A 19812-nucleotide genomic window follows, 5' to 3' on the forward strand; every position below is an offset into this window, starting at 1 on the left:
CATTACCAAACTGTCTTCTTAACTGCCAGAACACGATCTGGCGTACCGGAGGGGCTGGTTGCTTCGACGTCCTCGACCGAAAGGCGAGAGCCGATACCCCACAAGAGCACCCGTACAAACCGAACACACAACATTCCCGCCCCCACGACAGTGGCCGTGGTTAACCGTTCCAATCAGCAACTGGAAAACCGGCGGAATATTCCACTCTATTGCCGGAACACTACCATTCCACCAATGGAGATTCTTGGCGCCAATTTCTTCGCTGGTTTTGCTACGTCACGGAGCTATGCCCTGAGCAAGCCAATCACAGTTACTATTTTGCAGAAAGCGCGGGAATTTTCCCGCCACAACTGCCTGGGTACACAAGTCATTCCCACGCCTCGCTGGTAGCCCGCCAGAAAGTGTTTTCGCTAAGTTTCTGCGAAGTAACGGAACCTCTAGCCCAACCGCTACTTCAGGCCCCCGCGAGCGTGTCTCTTGAAAATGTCGGCGTCTGCAAAGCATTCACTCGACTTCCTCACACCCGTCGGCTTAACGCTTTCCAGATCAGCAGAGCCCGCCTGTCACCGGACCACCCGGGTGACGAGAGACGCTGCGTGGGAAGTCCGCTTGTGAAGGAATAGCGACTTTTCACTGCATGCAATTAGAGAGGAAAACCATAAGATAGAAATATGAGAGGGGGATCATGCCACCTCTCAAAATCATTCTCTCAAATTGCCCAGAACGTTCTTCAGACCAATCGCGAACAGTTGTGGCCCTGTGATATGGCACACTGTCAAGCATAAAATTTCCATCGGTGTTTGGGAACATGAATTCCTTGAATGGCCGCGGATGGTCTGCAAGCAGCCAAACATCCATTTCTAGTCGAAGATCGGAACAGGTGGATTAGAGGACCCAGTCCATTCCATGTATAAACAGTTCACACCATTATGGAGCCACCACCAGCTCGCACAGCGCCTTGTTGACAACTGGGGTCCATGGCTTCGTGGGATCCGCGCCACGCCACACTCGAACCCTACCATCAGCTCTTATCAACTGCAATTGGGACTCATCTGATCAGGCCATATTTTTGTAGTCATCTAGGGTCTAACCGATGTGGTCACAAGCCGAGGAGAGACGCTGCAGGCGATGTCGTGCTATTAGCAAAGGCACTCGAGTAGGTTTTCTGCTTACATAGCCCATTAACGCCTAGTTCAAATGGTTCAAATGGCTCTGAGCACTATGGGACTTAACTTCTGAGGTCATCAGCTGCCTAGAACTTAGAACTACTTAAACCTAACTAACCTAAGGACATCACACACATTCATGCCCGAGGCAGGATTCGAACCTGCGAGCGTAGCGGTCTCGCGGTTCCAGACTGTAGCGCCTAGAACCGCACGCCCACCCCGGCCGGCATTAACGCCTAGTTTTGCCGCACTGCCATAACGGATATGTTCGTCGTAATTCCCATATTTATTTCTCCATTTATTTCACACAGTGTCGATTGTCTGTTAGAACTGACAACTGCACGCAAACGCCGTTGCTCTCGGTCGTTAAGTGGAGGCCGGCGGCTACTGCGTTATCCACGGTGATAGCTTTCGGAACACTCTTCAGACTGCGGGTCTCAGAATAGTGAATTCTCTAACGATTTATGAAATACAATGCCCCATATGTGCAGCTTGAAGTACCACTCCGCATTAATAGTGTACTAATTCGCATCGTGCGGCCGTAATGACGGCGGAAACTTTTTCACATAAATCACCTGAGTGAAAATGACAGCTCTGCCAATACACTGCCCTTTTATATCTTGTGTACGCGATACTATAGCCATCTGTATGTCTGATTATCAAATTCCCATGACTTTTGTGACCCAGCGTAAAGCATGAGTGGAAGACTCATTTACATTGACACAAATAGTGTACATTCGTGTCTTCATTTTGTGGTGGGTATTGTTGCATCTACATCTATGCTACGTTAGCCTCTCCATATGACGTGTAGTGAAGGTTACTTCTGCTGCCACTATGGTTCCCTCCTGTCCCCCGCCCACCCCCCTCCTCCCCATTCCTTCCAAACCACCACCTCTCACCAGCCTGCCACACTTCCCTATTCAATTCGTGAATGGTGTGTGGGAAGAATACTGTCGATAAACCCCGTGCAATTTAGAATTTCTTTGATTTTATCCTGATGATGATTTAACGAAATTTATGTGAAAGAAATAATATGCTGCGTCATACGACTTGCAACTCAGCATATCTCGTGCGATGCAACATGGGTCTGTCTTGCAGCTTGAACCGCTGGAGTTGGGACAGCATCCCCGTTGTACTATCGTGTTTGGTAATAGTGCAGTAACCATATTGGTTACTTGATCATAATTCGCTGATAGAAAAAAAACTTCGGCACCAAGAAAGAGTTGTGTGACACAATCGACAGTTGGTAGACGTGTTTCTGCGTCTGAAACATGATGTCTATCCAGATTTCGCTCGCGAGCGTTCGTTACCTACGAGACTGGACGCGGTGAGTTGCGTTAGTTAAGAGGGCTCTTGCCGACCGTTGTGACCGAGCGGTTCTATGCGCTTCAGTCCAGAACCGCGCTGCTGCTACAGTCTCAGGTTCAAATCCTGCCTCGCGCAGGTGTCCTTAGGTTAGTTAGGTTTAGGTAGTTTTAAGTCTAGGGGACTGATGACCTCAGATGTTATGTCCCATAGTGCTTGGAGACATTTGAGCCATTTTAAGAGGGCGTTTAAGGGGCTCCGGAACGCCCTATACTTGCAATGTTAAAATAACGCCTATAAATTACATCTTTCCTCACAAAGTATTTGAGGTAGGAAGTTGAACTTTTTACAGATTATTTATTGGAATATGGGCTACAACTTAACACAGGGATTTTACAAAATTTTAGTTCAGTTATTAAAGATGATTTTTTTCAATTGTAATGAAAAGTCACAACATTTTTTTGCAACTTTTTATTTATATATTCAAAAATATACAGTTTTTGGAAAAAGGCTGTATTAAATTATGCAGAAGGTACTGTGTAACATTTACTGAAAGTTTGAAACAAATATGTTTGGAAGATCCTTAGAAAACATGTAATTAGTATGAGAAAATAAAAGTTTTGGGAATCGAGCGACAAAGATTGGATTAACTGTTTAGTGCATTCCAGGTCCATAGGATGGATTATCTTCATCCTCTGCAAACTCCTCCTCCAGCTTCCTCTTGTTACTCCTCCTGTTTACTCTTGCTTGTATTTCTAGACAGGGCTGTAAAGCCCGAAGGCGTTCCTTGTCTAAAGCAAACTTCGCTCGTATCATTTTAGAACCTATCTTCATTCCCATATTTCTAAATACCTTTCACCTTACAATGTTGCCATCATTGAAAGTCGCAACAGCAACTTTACTTTTACTCATTATTATACTTCAACAAAACAGAGACTCAAGAAACAGAATTAATTACGAATATTTTCGAGATAACGACAGAGTAAATAAACATGAAACAATCGACAGTCACACCAGCGATGTATATTGAACCATCACAGGTTAGCCATAACACATACTTTATCTCACATCACTAAAATGTACCTGATGAACACGGACGTTAATAATAACACCATTTGACAGCAGTTTAACAGCGCCACAGTGGGTCACGCCCATGTAGAACACATTTCAAAAAAAATTTAAAAATAGTTGTAGTCTTCGGAATTGAATAAATTATATATCTATTAAAAGGTAATAGTCTGCAGATTCAGAAAACGCAAAAAAGTAAAAATTGAACTTTTCATGATTTTGAGCCTTTCCGGAGCTCCTTAAGGCGACAAAAATGCCTTTATTGACACCTCGCTGAGTTTGAACGAGGTCGTGTGATAGCGGTAGGAGAAGCTGAACGTTCCTTCTGCGATATTACAGAAAGACTTAGAAGGCACGCAGCGGCTGTACACGATTGCTGGCGGCTATGGGCCCAAGAATGTATGGTCGCAAGAAGACTGAGCTCTGAACGGACACGTGGCACTCCGAGAGGGAAGACCACCGTTCTCGGCCTATGACTCTGGCGCATCGTACTTTATCTTCAACAGCATTATGAGCAGCAGCTGGCATCACGGTGACGCCACGGCTAAAAATCGGTTACTTCGAGGACATCTCCGAACCAAACTCTCTGTAGCGTGCATTCCACTGACCCCAAACCACCGCCATTTGCGCCTTTAGAGGTGTGAAGCAAGAGCTCAAGAGAGGGCACTGTGGAGGTCTGTTGAGCTTTCTGGTGAAAGCTGGTTTTGCCTCGGTGCCAGTGAAGGTACTGTGTTGCTTAAAAGGAGGCGGCGTGAGCGCCAGCAACCAACCAGTATTAATGCTAGACACACTGGACGTACACGTGGAGTTATGGTCCGGAGTGCGATTTCGTATGGCAGCAGGAATACTCTCGTGGTTATCCCACGCACTCTGACTGCATATTTTTACGTCAATCTGGTAATTCGACCTGTGTGTGTGTGTGTGTGGTTTGAGGTTTTCGGGCGCTAAACAGCGTGGTCATCAGCGCCCAAACGCATAGAAACAGGAACACATGCAGTGAAGGAACGAAGACGGACACCGAACAAGGAGAACGGCTAAAAGCCACAGACCTGACGCAGTTCCAAATCCTCACATACAGAGGCAAAACAAGAGGAAAAGAAACGCACTAAAAGAGGAAAGGAAACACAAGGAAAAGAGAACAGAAATCGAAGTGAAACAAGTAGGTAATCGTGATTGGCGGACCTCTTACCTAAAGCCAGGGTGAGCCAGTCACCCAGCAGCACATTAAAATCCTCTCCCTAAAATCCGAGGCAACAAATTGGACAGGACACAAAACCGTAAGACCTTAACCACAGTCGTTGCGTCGTCTTGCAAAATAGAGGGCAAATCCGGTGGCAAGGAAACCACCGCCCTCTGGTCAGAGAATAAATGACAGTGAAGTAAAATGTGGCGGACCGTAACCTGGACGCCACAAGCACTGCAGATTGGGGGGTCCTCCCGCCGGAGTAAAAAACCGTGCGTTAAGGGACTGTGCCCGATGCGGAGGCGAGTGAGGAGAACCTCATCCCGCCTGCATGACTGGTAGGACGTACGCCATGGCCGCGTGGTGGCCTTGACCAGACGCAGCTTATTTTCACCGACTGCCAGCCACTCCTCTTCCCATTGACGCATAACACGAAAACGCAAAAGGGAGGTAACAGCATGGAGGGGGACGGCACATTCAACAACGTGAGGGAGGGAACATGCATCTTTGGCAGCCACATCTGCCAGTTCGTTTCCCCTAATACCCACGTGCCCCGGCACCCAGCAGAAAGAAACCTCCTTCCCCTGCCGTTGCAGGTGGAGTAGGGCATCATGGATGTTCTGGACGACCGTATCCGCTGGGTACAAGTGTTGCATGGTCTGAAGGGCACTCAGAGAGTCAGAACAGATGAGAAACTTAAGACTGGGAACACATCTCATCTGCTCCAATGCCCGCAAGATCGCAAACAATTCGGCATCAAAGATGGTAAACGCTGCAGGAAGCCATAATTTGACGACTCGATCAGGGAAAACAACAGCACAACCAACAGAGTCCCCCAGTTTAGAGCCATCCGTAAATACTGGTACATGGTCGGGATGCTGGTTTAAAATATCATAAAATAAGGAGGTAAAAACAAACGCAGGAGTGCAGTTCCTCCGGTACTCTGACAAGTCTAAAAGGACGCTGGGCCTCTGGAGCAACCAGGATGGCAGACGGGTAAAACCCTGGAGTTGGGGTGCGACACGCTCCACACCTAGGGACTCTAGCAAATGCTTGGCACGAATCCCAAATGGTCTCGTTGCCCTTGGGCGACTGGAAAAGAGACGTTCCATAGGCGGTAGGGCAACAGTAGGGTATGCAGGGGAGGTAGGACAGGCAAGGAATTGACACACCTGTCGCACCATGAGGAGTTTCCGCCGGATGGCGAGCGGCGGTTCCCCTGCCTCAGCACACTGGCTGGGGATGGGACTGGTACGGAAGGCACCAGTGGCCAGCCTGATACCCTCATGGTGTACTGCGTCAAGAATCTTGAGATACGAAGGCCTCGCTGACCCATACACAGAGCATCCATAGTCAAGACGCGACCGGACGAAAGCCTTATAAAACTGCAGACCTGTTATGCTGCCACTTATGAACAGCATTCCAGGGGGTGTTTTCCAAAAGGATAACGCTCGACCACATACCGGTGTTGTAGTCAACATGCTCAACAGAGAGTCGACATATTGGCTTGTCCAGCTCTTTAACGAGATCTGTGTCCAGTCGAGCGCGTATGGGACATTGTCGTACGACAACTCCATCGTCATCCACAAGCAGCATTATCCGCCCCTGTATTGACCGACCAAGTGCTTTTGCATGGAGCTCCATCCCACAAACCGACATCCGGCACCTGCACAGCACAATGCAGGCCCGTTTGCATGCTTGCATTCAACGTTTTGGCCGTTACACCGGTTGTTAATGTGCCAGCATTCCGCATTTTCAACGGCTTACCTCGCGCCTACAGTAACCTTATATCTTGCAATGTTAATCGCTTAAAGATGTTAATTACCCAAACGTATTCCCGATATATCAATACGATTGCTCTTTCACGTGCAGGCGAGAAAGAGGGAAAAAAAGTTAAATAACACGCTTGTTCCTGCAGCCCAGAAACTGTTAATCAGTCCTTGAAAGTTCCCTTTAGAAATAGTACCTGTTCGCTCTCTATTACGTAACTTTGAGATTATTACCTTGCTGCGCAATAAAAGTGTGACCTTTTTTTGTTTCAGACTGCCTACACCTGCAGCTGTACCGGGACAGCAAAGAACGCTACAAGCAGGGACACACCAAAGCGTCGCTTTCCCTACAACACTTCCTCGCCATCGAAACTGGTGAGTCACTCAATGCTCTATTACACTGACGTAACTCAGCGAACCCAACTAAAAGAGTAGAGCTTCAACATAATCCTCGGGAAAGCAAATAACGTTGCGGCTGTTTTTACTTGAACGTTCGTCGTGAGATGAGAAATTGTCACTACTGTAGGAAACTGATTGCACCATATTTCTATGAGTCTCGCATATTACAATTTCTTTTCATATTTTTGACGATGCAAGCATTTGACGAGACGTATTTTTTGACTGACTGCATTTCTAGTCATAAAACTGTGGCTCTCCCAAAGCCTTATGAACTGCTGGCGACACTCTCCAGCTTCGACGACTTGTCTAGCGTAGCGCTAATAAATTATACAGTCTGTTTCAGAAGTGACGGTCAATATTTAGCGACTGTAACAGGAATGATCATTCGAGATAAAAAAGTCAACCTGGGCTCTAAAGCGCATCCCTTAATACCTATGAGGAAATCTTGATCTTCGTAGTATGAAATAAATCTCCTCTACTTCAAGCTCTTTGCTCTCCATATTTTGGAAATACGCAGTATAGACCAAAACAAGAAAAAATTTCCAGTAAAAATGTGCTCTAAGACGCGTACCTTCAGAGCTATGAGCACTTGTTCATCTTCGCTTGTTTGAAACACAACTCTTCTAATGAACAAGTGCTCATAACTTTTAAGGTATGCATTTTAGAGCACACATTTACTGGACATTTTTTCTTGTTTTGGTCCATACTACGATTTTCCAAAATATGGAGAGCAAAGTGCTTGTATTAGAAGAGATTTTTTTCACAATATCGAAGATCAATAATTGCTCACAGCTCTTAAGGTAGGCGTTTTAGAGCCAAAGTTTACTTGACATTTTTGTTTCGAATGATCATTCCTGTCAAATCATTGAATATTGACCAGCACTTCTGAAACATCCTGTATATTCGAATCAACCTCGTGGATCTATCTTTTAGTGAAAACCATTTCAGAATCCTTATAGTAGTTCCTGTAGACATACAGACAGAAAAACCGGGCAGAGGACTTTAATTAACAACATGTATACAGGGTGTTCCACAGTTCATGTTGAACACTTGTATAAGTTGGCCGGCTGAAGTGGCCGTGCGCTTCTAGGGGCTGCAGTCTGGAACCGCGAGACCGCTACGGTCGCAGGTTCGAATCCTGCCTCGGGCATGGGTGTGTGTGATGTCCTTAGGTTAGTTTGGTTTAATGACCTCAGAAGTTGAGTCCCATAGTGCTCAGAGCCATTTTTTTGTATAAGTTGTAGAGGGGACTCATTAGATCAAGTTTTACATTGTAACCCATATCCGAAAAGTCATCCAACGACGCTACAGAACGTGAAAGATGTAGGCGCCGGTGCCTGAAGATCTTTCTACGAGTATATAGAGGGTGATTCCACGATTATGTTACAAACTTTCTAGGGTGACCGAGCAGGATAAATATATTAATTTGATGTAAGAGTTCCTCTACCGGAATCGAAAGAGTCGAAAGTTGTAAACCAAAACTGTTCTGATACTTCTGACAGTGGAATACATGTACTGCTACTGTTGTTGCTAAGACTGCAGGGTAGGCAACTTTCGGAGATGGTACTGTTTACCAAAACAAAAAAAAACAAAAAAACGTCTAGTACACTGGAGCTCTAAAATACATGTGTTAACAGGTATTGGCAGCCGTTCAATGGAGGAGATGCGTTCCACAGAAGCGAAGACGAAAATGTGCTCCTCATAGTTCAGGTATACATTTTACAGCCCATGCTTACTGCAGCTTTTTTTTCCTTTTTTATGTCCGTACTACCACCTCTGAAAGTTGTCTACCGTATAATCTTAGTATCAACAATACCAGTACATGTATGTCATTGTCAGAGCTATCAGAACCATTTTTGTTTAAAACTTTCGACTCCTTCGTTTCCGGTACGGGAACACTTGCCTCAAATTGATACATTTAGTCCCCGGCGCCTGTAACTTTGACCTTGTGTAGCGTCGATGTATGACGTTCCCGCAAAAGGTTTCCTATGTAAAACTTGATCTACTGAGTCCCGTCTACACTCTCTAGAATTGTGAAACACCCTGAACATGAGAAACAACCAATAGAAAACTTGTCGTCTCTGTTTCTTTTTTCCATTTAAGTTATTTACATTGTGTGTGCCTCAAGATCCTGTTGAAAAGGAAAAAGAACAGACATTTTCGCTGGACAGGAATCAACTGCTGTGTCATTCAAATAGAGCAAGTAGTTCATTCACAGATTAAATTTCGAGAGAAGCAGAGAGCGAGAGAATCAGTGAAAACTATTTTGCTTTTAACATATTTCTGATTTATTTTTATTTTTTTGTAAATTCTTCATTCGCTTGGCACGGTCGTGGTAGATTAATGATTTCTTCACGCTAAAGCTGCAAAGAAATGTCCAGTCTCTGTTTATCAGCACATCAAATTAGTAACAACATGAAGCAGGAATGTATTTTCTCTTCAGAATTATTTTATGCCATATTTTGCACTTTTTGCGAATTAACACACTTCTTTACAAGAACACCCAACTTTCTCTATGATACAGCTTTACAACTGCATCACAACTGCCTCCAGCCAAAACGTAATATACGTTCCTAGCGAACACAGACACAGATGTATCAGTTTCAGTAAAATGACATGTTTGTATGATCAGTACGATAGATGTCCTTTACCAAAAATTAGCTGTTCGATTAATACATCACGAAAGCACAAAGAAATACCATCTTCTGCTCAGTTCGTCTTTTTAACAATTATGCAAAACTATGAGTATAATACTAAACCCAAATGTTCTCGATTTTACAACTGAAGAATGCTGTGAAGTACATTAGAAATACAAAAATAATAATGTTCCTCTTAAAATTATTAATTTTATGTCACCGTTATGCTTTATCAGTGTGCATTTACATCAAAATTATGTAAAATACACAACTTGCATTTTCTAACTCTCACGATCGTGTTGTGAATCATAATGTGTCGGGTTCTTCGAGACTTCACGAGAAAAAGAGATGATTTGAACAGTTTACAAGCTACATAAACTATATTTCTTATTTATCTAATATTTCGGCTGTATAAATTTCTGCCACCTTCAGAGTGGGCCAACTAAAGCTGGAGAACGATACTGTTTTAAACTACTGAAAGCGACAAGTGTTTGAGACACTGGTTGGCGGCGAAGAGTATGCATAAACTGAATCTGTCGTTACGCAGTCAATCCGTACAGGGATATCGATGTGTAATGTTTAGCTCTACTATAGCCATGTCATTGTGAGTTTATTGAAGAAAGCACTGAATTCCATGTTTTGTCTACGTTGAAATCACCATCTTTGTTAGTTAAATTTTTCGGCAACGAATTTCGATAGCTTCTTTCACCGCAGAAAGATGAAATTGACGCAAGAATTTCATTTCCATACGGCATAGAGTGACCGGTATCAATGCACTGCTCTACCACAGCAGATTTATTGTGCTGCAAAAGTCAGGGATGTCTACGCTGTTAAATATATCTTTGCGGGATTGTACGAGTCGTTTGCCGCTGTCTTCGGTGCAGGGCGATCAATCATCAAACGAGCAATGGTAGTTAGAATGTGTGTAAATAACTATAACTCTTGGGGACGCAGTGATTCAAATCATGAGTGGTAAAAATTTAAATCGTTGCTACATGGTGGCGGACTTTTTGATGCAAGGTATCATTTACCAAATAACGTTGCTATCACCAACAGTAGTGATAAATTAGCTTGCGCGCGCATTTATCGGCAGGTCATCTTACTGTAATTAGTGCATAGTTCAGAGTTTACGGCTTCCCTGTTTCATTGCATATAACTTCCAGTAAATTCCAAATTCTTTGCTAACAGACTGTTGATGTACATTTTGGCGCAGTTGTATGGTAGTTTTAAACATTAGTGGCCACATTTTGAGAAATTTGCAACGCTAACAGAAGAATGCAAGAGTTACATCTCTGTGCATCACAGCAACCTCCTTGAAAAGCAGTCTGAAATTATTCGTAATACAACAGAAAATCAATTTAACGCTTCCGTTTGGAGTAAGGTACGTTTTTGGGGAAGAGAAACCAAATACTTGTCAGTGAAACACTTCCTGACGTAAGAACTCCCTGATGGCAATGAAGGCAATCAACTTCTTCTCAAGTGGTGAAAGTTGCAGAAACCAACAGAAATTCCACGAAGGTGTGCTTCGTGCCAGGACAAGCATCCTGGATATGCAGCACTTGCAACGTACCATTGTATTCTGAAAAAATTACGGAGACTGTTTTCAGAAATTTCAATTTGAAATTTTCTGTGTGTTTTACGTAGCTTCCTTCAAATCTTTTCACGTAAAACAATAACGCATTCATTCTGACTTCATCAGTAAATATCTTTCTTTAACCAAACAATAAGCGGTCTCAACAGCATTCTGAAGCAAAACGTGTATCACTAGATTTTCAAGAAATACGTTGCAGAGAGGTTACAAAATATCTTTTACAACTAATTGCAGGGTATAACCAGAAAAACACGCAAAGTTCGAGTATTGCAAAAGTCACAAATTTCGTGCTACAAGGGTCACAAGAGAGCGATTTTCTCCGTGCTGCAAGGAGTCGAGAGAGATAAGGGATTTGCACTCAGCTCTGGTTGGAGGCTGGTACTTGAACCGAGGAACTCTGTGTACTTTTCATTCTTTACGTGAAGGAGTAGAGAGAGCTGTTTGCTATGCGGCTCATTATAGAATCGGCGTTCTTTTCGGCCAGTTGCCAGAGAAGCTGCTAGTGAGACAGAAGGTTCTCAATTAGGAATAAATGTGAGAGGATTACCAGTTCCTGCATTTGCCCAGTAACCAAGGACAACCTCCTAATTAGGAGTAAATGAGAGGGTAATGGATGGCATACGAGTGTTCTCATGAGAGATGCTGCAAGTCTATTATTTTTAAAAATATCTGTTGTAACAGTCTCAGTTGCAATTTGTCATTAATGATAACTAATTTCGGTCAAAACTGGGAGAGTATTACCAGTTTTCATCCCACAATTAAGGACAATCTCCAACACATCTTGTGAAGAAACGGAGAATTAGAATTTTTTTCTTAAAAAAAGAGAAGGAATGGGAGTGTGTCCTGTGTCATATGTCGTAAAGGAAACAAAGATGCTGCGAGTGACGTTTCGTAGTTGCAGTGTTGGCAGCAGTGTAATCGCTGGTGCAGAGATCATCATTTCTTCGATAGTTAAGAGTTATTTTTCTGACGAATAACATGGAGTATATTGTCGAAAGGTCGGATTTTCGTAGAGATAATAACTCGACAAGTGCACCGAGACTGTTTAATAGTCTTCATGGTTAGACAAGAAGGAAACAGTTTCAAGTTGTCCTCAAAACTGAGAATTCGTTGTGGATCCTTTTCTACGTCCAATACGTAGATAAACTCTATGAAGCCATCTCGCTATCAATGCACGCAGAGAACTTTGACTTTACTAAGAAAACTGGTATGACAAAGTTTCAGTTTTAATTCGAACCGTTTGCCCCAGTTTTTATAGAAATTTCCGCCATTTGACTGTTAATTGTTTGTTTATTTTACATAATCATGATTTCAGCTTTGTAGCCATCTCAAGTGCATGTTGAAACGTTCAAAAATGTCTGATCTTTCTGCGACATGTCATCGTCGGAAAAGCATATTTCTGGTCTTCTAGACCAGTCGTTGTACTACAGAATACGAGTACATATCGAAGATTCATAATATGGCTGACATTGTGTGCGATACGAAACCACTAACGTACTGTATGATGTATTTAACACCTACTGTATTCCTGTGACCTGCGTTCATCACTTATGTTCATCAATTTAAGTGACCTATTTTAGAAACTTGCCGATGAGGCTTTGGTTATTTGATTTCACAGCTACGCAAAAAACAGAAAGCGACGAATCTCTGGTTGGTTTTTCGTCTTCCTCAGGACGTGAGAAAGCTGGGAGCAGAGGCCTTAGTAACAGTATCGTGTTAACCGGCACCTCTGCTGAAGAAGGTTGCGCGGACACGCTAATTCCGTGGAGTGCTACTTCAGTAGAATGCTTAGCGCATGCGTTAAAAGTGGGTAGCCGTTTATATTGGCAGTAAGAACTAAACATGACGGTACCGATGGCATTTCCAGTATTCTGGAGTTGCCAGAACTGCGCTTCACTGCTAAGAGGCGCAGTGAACATTCTTTGATACAGTGCGCATCCACAATTATCACAACAATCTCTTCCAGAGATCTCCGCATAACACTGTCTTCTGCTTTATTCGTCCAAGCCTAAACTCGAGTGCGGTAGCATAAGTGATTGAGGCCGAATGGCCAAAGAAGTCCCGCTACAAAAATGACGAAAGACGACTGAAGTCACGTGACAACAGTGGCATTACAGACGGAAGTAAATATGGGTAAGGAAATCGGCAGCGTCCATTTCAGAGGAACCATTCCGTAATTTGCGGTGAGCGATTTAGAGAAACCACAGAAAACCTAAATCTGGGTGGCCGAACGGGGATTTGAACGGTCGTACTTCCGAATATTAGTCCATAACAAGAAGACAGTTGCCCATCCCAGCATAATGCACCATAGAGAGGGGAAGAAGACATCGGATGTTGACGCTGCGTTTGCCTGACTGTATTAAATGGCTACAGTCTTTTACATAACCACTACACGAATGCACTCGCGACAAAATTTGCCCGATGGCGGGCTGGGAAGTATTTGGGATTTAGGGGGGGGGGGGGGCAATAGAGCAGGGACCTGGCCGTTAGTAAATGCAAGCAAGTTCAATTAACAGATATCAAAGTTTATGGCAAGAACAATACCAACATCTCTGTTGGAAAATGGTTTAAAAGCAGTCACTTGTGGTGCGCGTTTGCTTCGTTTTGGAGTCGTATTTCCTTGCGTATTATTAGGCAAGCTGGTTCACCGCGGAAAAAAGGAAAGCGGAAAAAATAGAGAAGTGTGAAGATGGTGATCTACATAGTTTCCTCCCGTTTGAGTACAGAACAGGCCTTCAGTCTGGAACCGTGCGACCGCTACGGTCGCAGGTTTGAATCCTGCCTGGGGCACGGATGTGTGTGATGTCCTTAGGTTAGTTAGGTTTAAGTAGTTCTAAGTTCTAGGGGACTAATGACCTCAGCAGTTAAGTCTCATAGTGTTCAGAGCCATCTGAACCATTTGAACAGAACAGGCAACGTTCATACAATTGAGTGAAAGCGTCAAAAATGTCCTTCTTTGGAATGTTGTTCGACTCATGCGTGACTTTGCCTTATGTCGGTTATGTCACCAAAGCGTTGATTCTTCATGTGAATTTCTGCATTTTTATGGCAGTTTCTTAATGATACCACGAATTCTCATCACCATGACGATTCTTTCCAGGGAAAAATTGGCCTCACTTTGCATGTTAATCAGGTCATGGGAACAATCCACTGGTAGCTTGTTTTCGTTTGGGAGTCAAGCTGTGTGGGACAAAAGCTGCACACACTCTTCTCTTCTTCGAAACATTTCGTCTCCTGCTGGATTCTGGGACAAAAGCTGTTATATTGGACCATCAGCATCCGCAAAACTACTTATTATGTGTGTTGGAGCATATGGGGTCAGCATATCAGTTCAGCGATAGCATATAAATAAAACCAATAAACATACCTGATACTGTTACAGTTACTACATACCAGGTGATTCAGCTGCCCCTACCCATGGGTTTTAGGCAACCCGCATTGCCTTCAAATACAATGCAGAAGACTTTCATATACTCGCGGTCGTTACGTGCAAACTGTCAGTCCTGCAGGAAAAAGAAACAGAACCTTTTTGTAGGAAATTTAATGTAGTTAAATTTTCTTCCGGAATACGTTATCAATAGAGGCCGTAGTTTCCTAATTATTCAAGAGAAACGTACGTAAGTGCTCTTCAAAGGCGCCTTCCTTGAATAACTGAAATACCGTGGCCTTCAACAAAAACGTGTCCCAATAAAAAAGAAAAAAAAATTAACTGCAAAAATTTCCAGCGGAAGGGACCTGTTCATTTTTTCTGTAAGACTTATAGTTTGCACTTAGTGATTGAGAGAATAGGTAAATTTTGCGCGTGGTGGCGTTTCAGGTTGCATAAAACCCATAGGTAGTGCCAGCTGAACCACCTTGTATATTTTCCAGAGTGTCTTGATCACTTCAGAGACGTTGCCCCATACCGATTTGTGACACAACATCGTTGAAACACTACGGACACACACACACACACACACACACACACACTAATTAATACTGTCTCTTCACAACTGACTGGTTGAATGTACAGCTCTTGTTTACAGTTGTTAGTTCAAGCTGCCACCGTAGTAATACTCTGCCGCCGCTTATTTGCCACGGATAAAAACAGTCTCGGAAACTTAACGGATTTACGCCATCTTGCATACTTGTTACATTAATTAAATAGTGAAAGGGAAGATTACTTCACCACCAACTAATCGATGATCCTCCATACAGGCAGGCTATCAGTGGTGTCCGTTGGCATGGAGAAATTAAATGGATTACATGGCGTGAAACGATTTAGTTTAATTATTTTATAATTAATTGGCAATCAGGTCTGTGATTACTGTCAAAGAACTCGGAATTTTTTCAGGCAACTGGAATGTGTGATTGAAATCGCGAAATTGATTTTACTCGTCTCTCTTTCTTTATGCTGGGGACTGGACTAGGCAGGCTTTGTGGCTTCGCCACGTGCGTTATTTGCCTTCAAAAGTATCTCCAGTACAATGTACAAGATATTATGAAATTATGTCTATTATAGAATGGTACACGATATCAGGGTTTGGGGGTTCAGTATTCTGTGTAGTAGCTGTAAAAGAGTGTGACTGAACAGCTCCGTGACGGTCGAATGATGTGTGGTTTTATGGTTTTCCTAGGTTTCACACTAGACAAGGAGTCCAATACAATAGCTATCATCTGCCAGGACGTGACGGTGATCCTGGCATTCGACACCCGAGAGCGGCAAATGCAGTGGCAGGTGAAGATATCAAACAATCTGGGCGAAGGTAAGTCATAAACAGCTACAGTATTCTAACTTAAGAAGTAAAGCAGTGTTCCTTCAATGACACATAGATATTCTATTGTCACTCTCTCCATACATTTTTGCTTTACTGTAAGTGCAAGCTTATTTACTGAACAAGAATAAGAATGTTTTATTTTTGTGCATAATTTATTGAAATTTAATTTACATTCATTCTTGATATGGTTGAAACAACAGTTATTTCAAATCGATTTAAAGGATGAGTCAGGTGCGAAGGTACATCCTCTTCTTAAAAGTTTCCGAGGAAAGTAATGGAACAGGACAAGTGAAGGGGATAGTAAATGAAACATTGTGATCTAACGTTTTGTTTGATTCCTGAGGATATTTTTGTTTCGTCGTTACAACCACAAAAAGATGCATGTTTTTCTCATGAGATGCGTTTTGCTTCAGTGAAGAAAAGCATCGCGGTCTGTAATTAAAGACGATTCCTTTTTTAGATCGAAAAGCAGTTCGTTAACAATTTTTTGGTTTTTACTTTTACTTTTACAACAGGTAGTTGGTTTTTACTTTTACTTTTACAAAAAATTGTTAAAGAACTTTTTTCGATCTAAAAAGAAATCAAATTGTAAATCTCTTCAGTCACAGACCACTGATGATGCTTTACTTCAATAAAGCGAAACGTATCTGGTGAGAAGAAGATGCGTTTTCTTCTAGTTGTAATGACGGAACAAAAATACCTTCAGGAACTGTAAAGCAGCTACGGACAGTATGGGCTCACAAATGAAGAATTTTTTTTAATTGTGTATATTTCCTCAGAAAAGACGTTCAAAAAGTCCATCGTCAACTACACTGCATTTTGCAGCTCTTTTAGGCAGCTGCTGTGTTGCTGATTCGTATGGTCCTTTACTTGAGCACACACAGATAATGCAAGCGAGAAGTTCCTGCTTCACGTCCACTCTGCAGATGCAGCCAACTATACAAAAAGTAATCTAATGGCCTAAGTTCGTGTGACCTCGATGGCCAAAAAATGACTCTGCAGCGACCGGAGTATGAAGCAGCTTCTTCGTTCTGAAAGCACATACGACGCTGTGTTGCCAAAGGAATATTCTCCAAGTATTCTGGTAGTACATTTCGAAGGAAATGAAGATACCGTACTCCATACATGTGAACCGATGAGCTGATCATCAATAATATCGCAATACACGTCCACTGAGAAAACAAATTGAAAATTTTGTCTCCACAGTAGCGTGCAGATTTTCATCTGCCCATACGTGAGAATTGTGCGTGTTATTGATGCCGTTGTGGGCAAATATCAACTCATCAGTGAACAGAATACGTGGAATACAGCATTCATTGGCAAAGATCCACTGAAATAATTCCTGTCGTTTGGTATCACCTCCTACATGCAGATGTTGCGCAATCTGCCGATCATGCGGTTGCAGATCCTGCTAATGTACTGTGTCCATAACCTTCATTGGTGGAATAGCAAGCTGTACAGCAATTCTTCTGAAGCTGGTAGTTGGGCTACGTTCTTTCATTTCAAGAATGTTCTCAGCTACAGCAAGGTCTTGTTGGACAGAAAGTTCAGATACAAAACGTACCCTGGGAAGCGTTCCACCGCACACAATCTGTCACATACGCTGCTAAATACCTGCTATCCGGAACTCTGCGATAAGGAAATCGTATTCGGGAACAACGGGCTTGGAATTCCCATTGCAAAACCAGTAGATAAAGGTCGTGTCACCATACTCCACACGTGTGACGACCAGTGGCATTTTCGCTACACTGTGTCGTACTGGTTTGACACTGTAGTACATTGGTGCAACCACTGTAGTACTGAGACGCGAGGTAAACAACGTGTAGGCCTACACTTACAGCTCTCGTCGCAGTCCCATAAGCAGCTACAGTGCGCATTGAAATGGCCAGTAAAGACAACACTATGTAGCCTCATGTCGCTTTGTTTGCATTCACATGTGAGTGCTGGTGAAGAAGGACATGAGACTGACACCAATGATTTTCAAACGGCTTTGTGTCGGATACGGTTAAGAAAAGGGCAGATGTTCATTTGAAGTTTGTTGTTCAGTATCACCAATACTATATCCGCCCCGATAGCTGAGTGGTTAGCGTGACGCATGCCGTCGTAAGGGCCCGGGTTCGATTTCCGGCTGGGTTGGGGATTTTCTCCGCTCAGGGACTGGGTGTTGTGCTGCCTTCATCATCATTTCATCCCAACCGGTGGGCACGTCTCCCAATGTGGCGTCGAATGTAGTAAGACCTGCACCAAGGCGGCCGGACCTGCCCCGCAACGGGCCTCCCGGCCAATGACATCGAACGCTCATTTCCATTTACCAGTACTATGAATCCTGAAAGCAGATACCTTTGGTTATCACTGGTTATCACTGTTAGCATTCAACCGCGATTCTTAAACATATATTTTAACAACGCGTTTCAAGAGACAATGCTCCCATCATCAGGTTGTAAAATCTATGTCATGAAATTAAACTGACTAAAAAGACAAAATACCATCACAAATAGTTGGGAAGTTCATATAGTAAAACAGAATTAAAAGTATATTGGACTGTGCGTCCTCGTCTTACAATGAAGTTGTTGACACAAGTCAATGGCCGTCCCATAGCTACCAAATATGCTGTCGCACTGTACCGGCTCGGGAGCTGTTGTGGACTGACGTGCCTAGGTGTTGTGGCGTGGTTACAGCCGTGTGCTTGACGGTAACGCTATGCTATTGGGCGCCTGATTTCCTTATTACATTGCTCTGCCATCGTTAGCCTCTCGCAACTCTGTCAGTGACATGCTACAAGTTTAAAGTCGCATACCTACCCTAAAATAATTCTAAAAACCCGCTAAAAAATCTCATTTCCTTAAAATTATCTTGTGCATTTAGAATATTGCTTTGTTTCTTTTCGTGGATAGCTATCTCGAATTCCTCTAGTAAATCAAGTTTCCTCCCTTTCTTTTCTACATGCAATATTTCTACGTTGTCTTCTATGCTATTAAGGGGATGGCCTGTTTCATATATATGGTTCGCAACAGCTGATTTGTCATAATTTCCTAATCTGAATGTATCTTTATGTTCTTTATACCGGATCGCGAATGATCTTCCTGCCTGCCCTATATATTCTGCATCACAAGTTCTGCACTGAATCTTATAAACTCCCGATCTTTCAAACTTATTTCTCTTCTCGCCAATATCGTGCTTAAGGCTTTACCTCACTAGGTTATTAGCCTGAAAAGCTATTTTAACATCGTGTGGCTTAAAAATATTTGCTATCTTTTGTGAGACTGTTCCGTAGTATGGCATCGTGATAATTTTCACTTTCTCTCCATCAGGTTTATTCTTTTTGCGCTTATTACTTTTCCGTAACAGTTTTTTAACCATATCTGTTCTGTAACCGTTGTTCATCGCTATTCTCTTAACGGTATTAATTTCAGTCTCCCTATCTTTTTCGCTCATGGGTATATTGATTGCCCTCTGCACGAGACTACGGAAAGCAGCTTCTTTATAAGCCTGCGGATGGCACGAATCATTCGGGATCACGGCATCAGTCGTAGTTTGTTTTCTATAAACGGAGAACGCGTGTTTGTTGCCATGCTTTTTTATATTCAGGTCCAGGAACTGTAAACCATTGTCAGTTTCATACTCCACGGTAAATTCTATTTTATTATGTGCGTCGTTGAACTTTTTTACTATTTTCCCAATGTCCTCACGGGAACCATCGACAAGTAACAGAGAGTCGTCTACATAACGTTTGTAATAAACAATTTTATCCATGATGTTATCGTCAGAATTTAGAACTTTATCTTCAAGGTCATTGATAAAAATGTCCGCCATAGTTCCTGAAATACTGGACCCCATGGCTAACCCATCGTCCTGAATGTAAAATTTGTTATTAAACGTAAAATAATTAAAACTTGTAATGAGCTGTAGGAGTTCAATAAATTCAGACACCTTTCCTC

General features: G+C 42.8%; 1 protein-coding gene across 1 annotated transcript in view; it reads left to right on the plus strand.

Annotated features, from left to right (window-relative positions):
- Positions 1–19812, plus strand: part of LOC126151398 (uncharacterized) — a 447489-nt gene that overhangs the window by 372813 nt on the left and 54864 nt on the right. Inside the window, exons 3-4 of the mRNA XM_049915938.1 lie at positions 6765–6866; positions 15734–15862. Coding sequence (XP_049771895.1) covers positions 6765–6866; positions 15734–15862 — 231 coding nt within the window. The remainder of the gene's footprint in view (positions 1–6764; positions 6867–15733; positions 15863–19812) is intronic.

This window comes from Schistocerca cancellata, chromosome 2, assembly GCF_023864275.1.
Source record: "Schistocerca cancellata isolate TAMUIC-IGC-003103 chromosome 2, iqSchCanc2.1, whole genome shotgun sequence".
Lineage (NCBI taxonomy): Eukaryota > Metazoa > Arthropoda > Insecta > Orthoptera > Acrididae > Schistocerca > Schistocerca cancellata.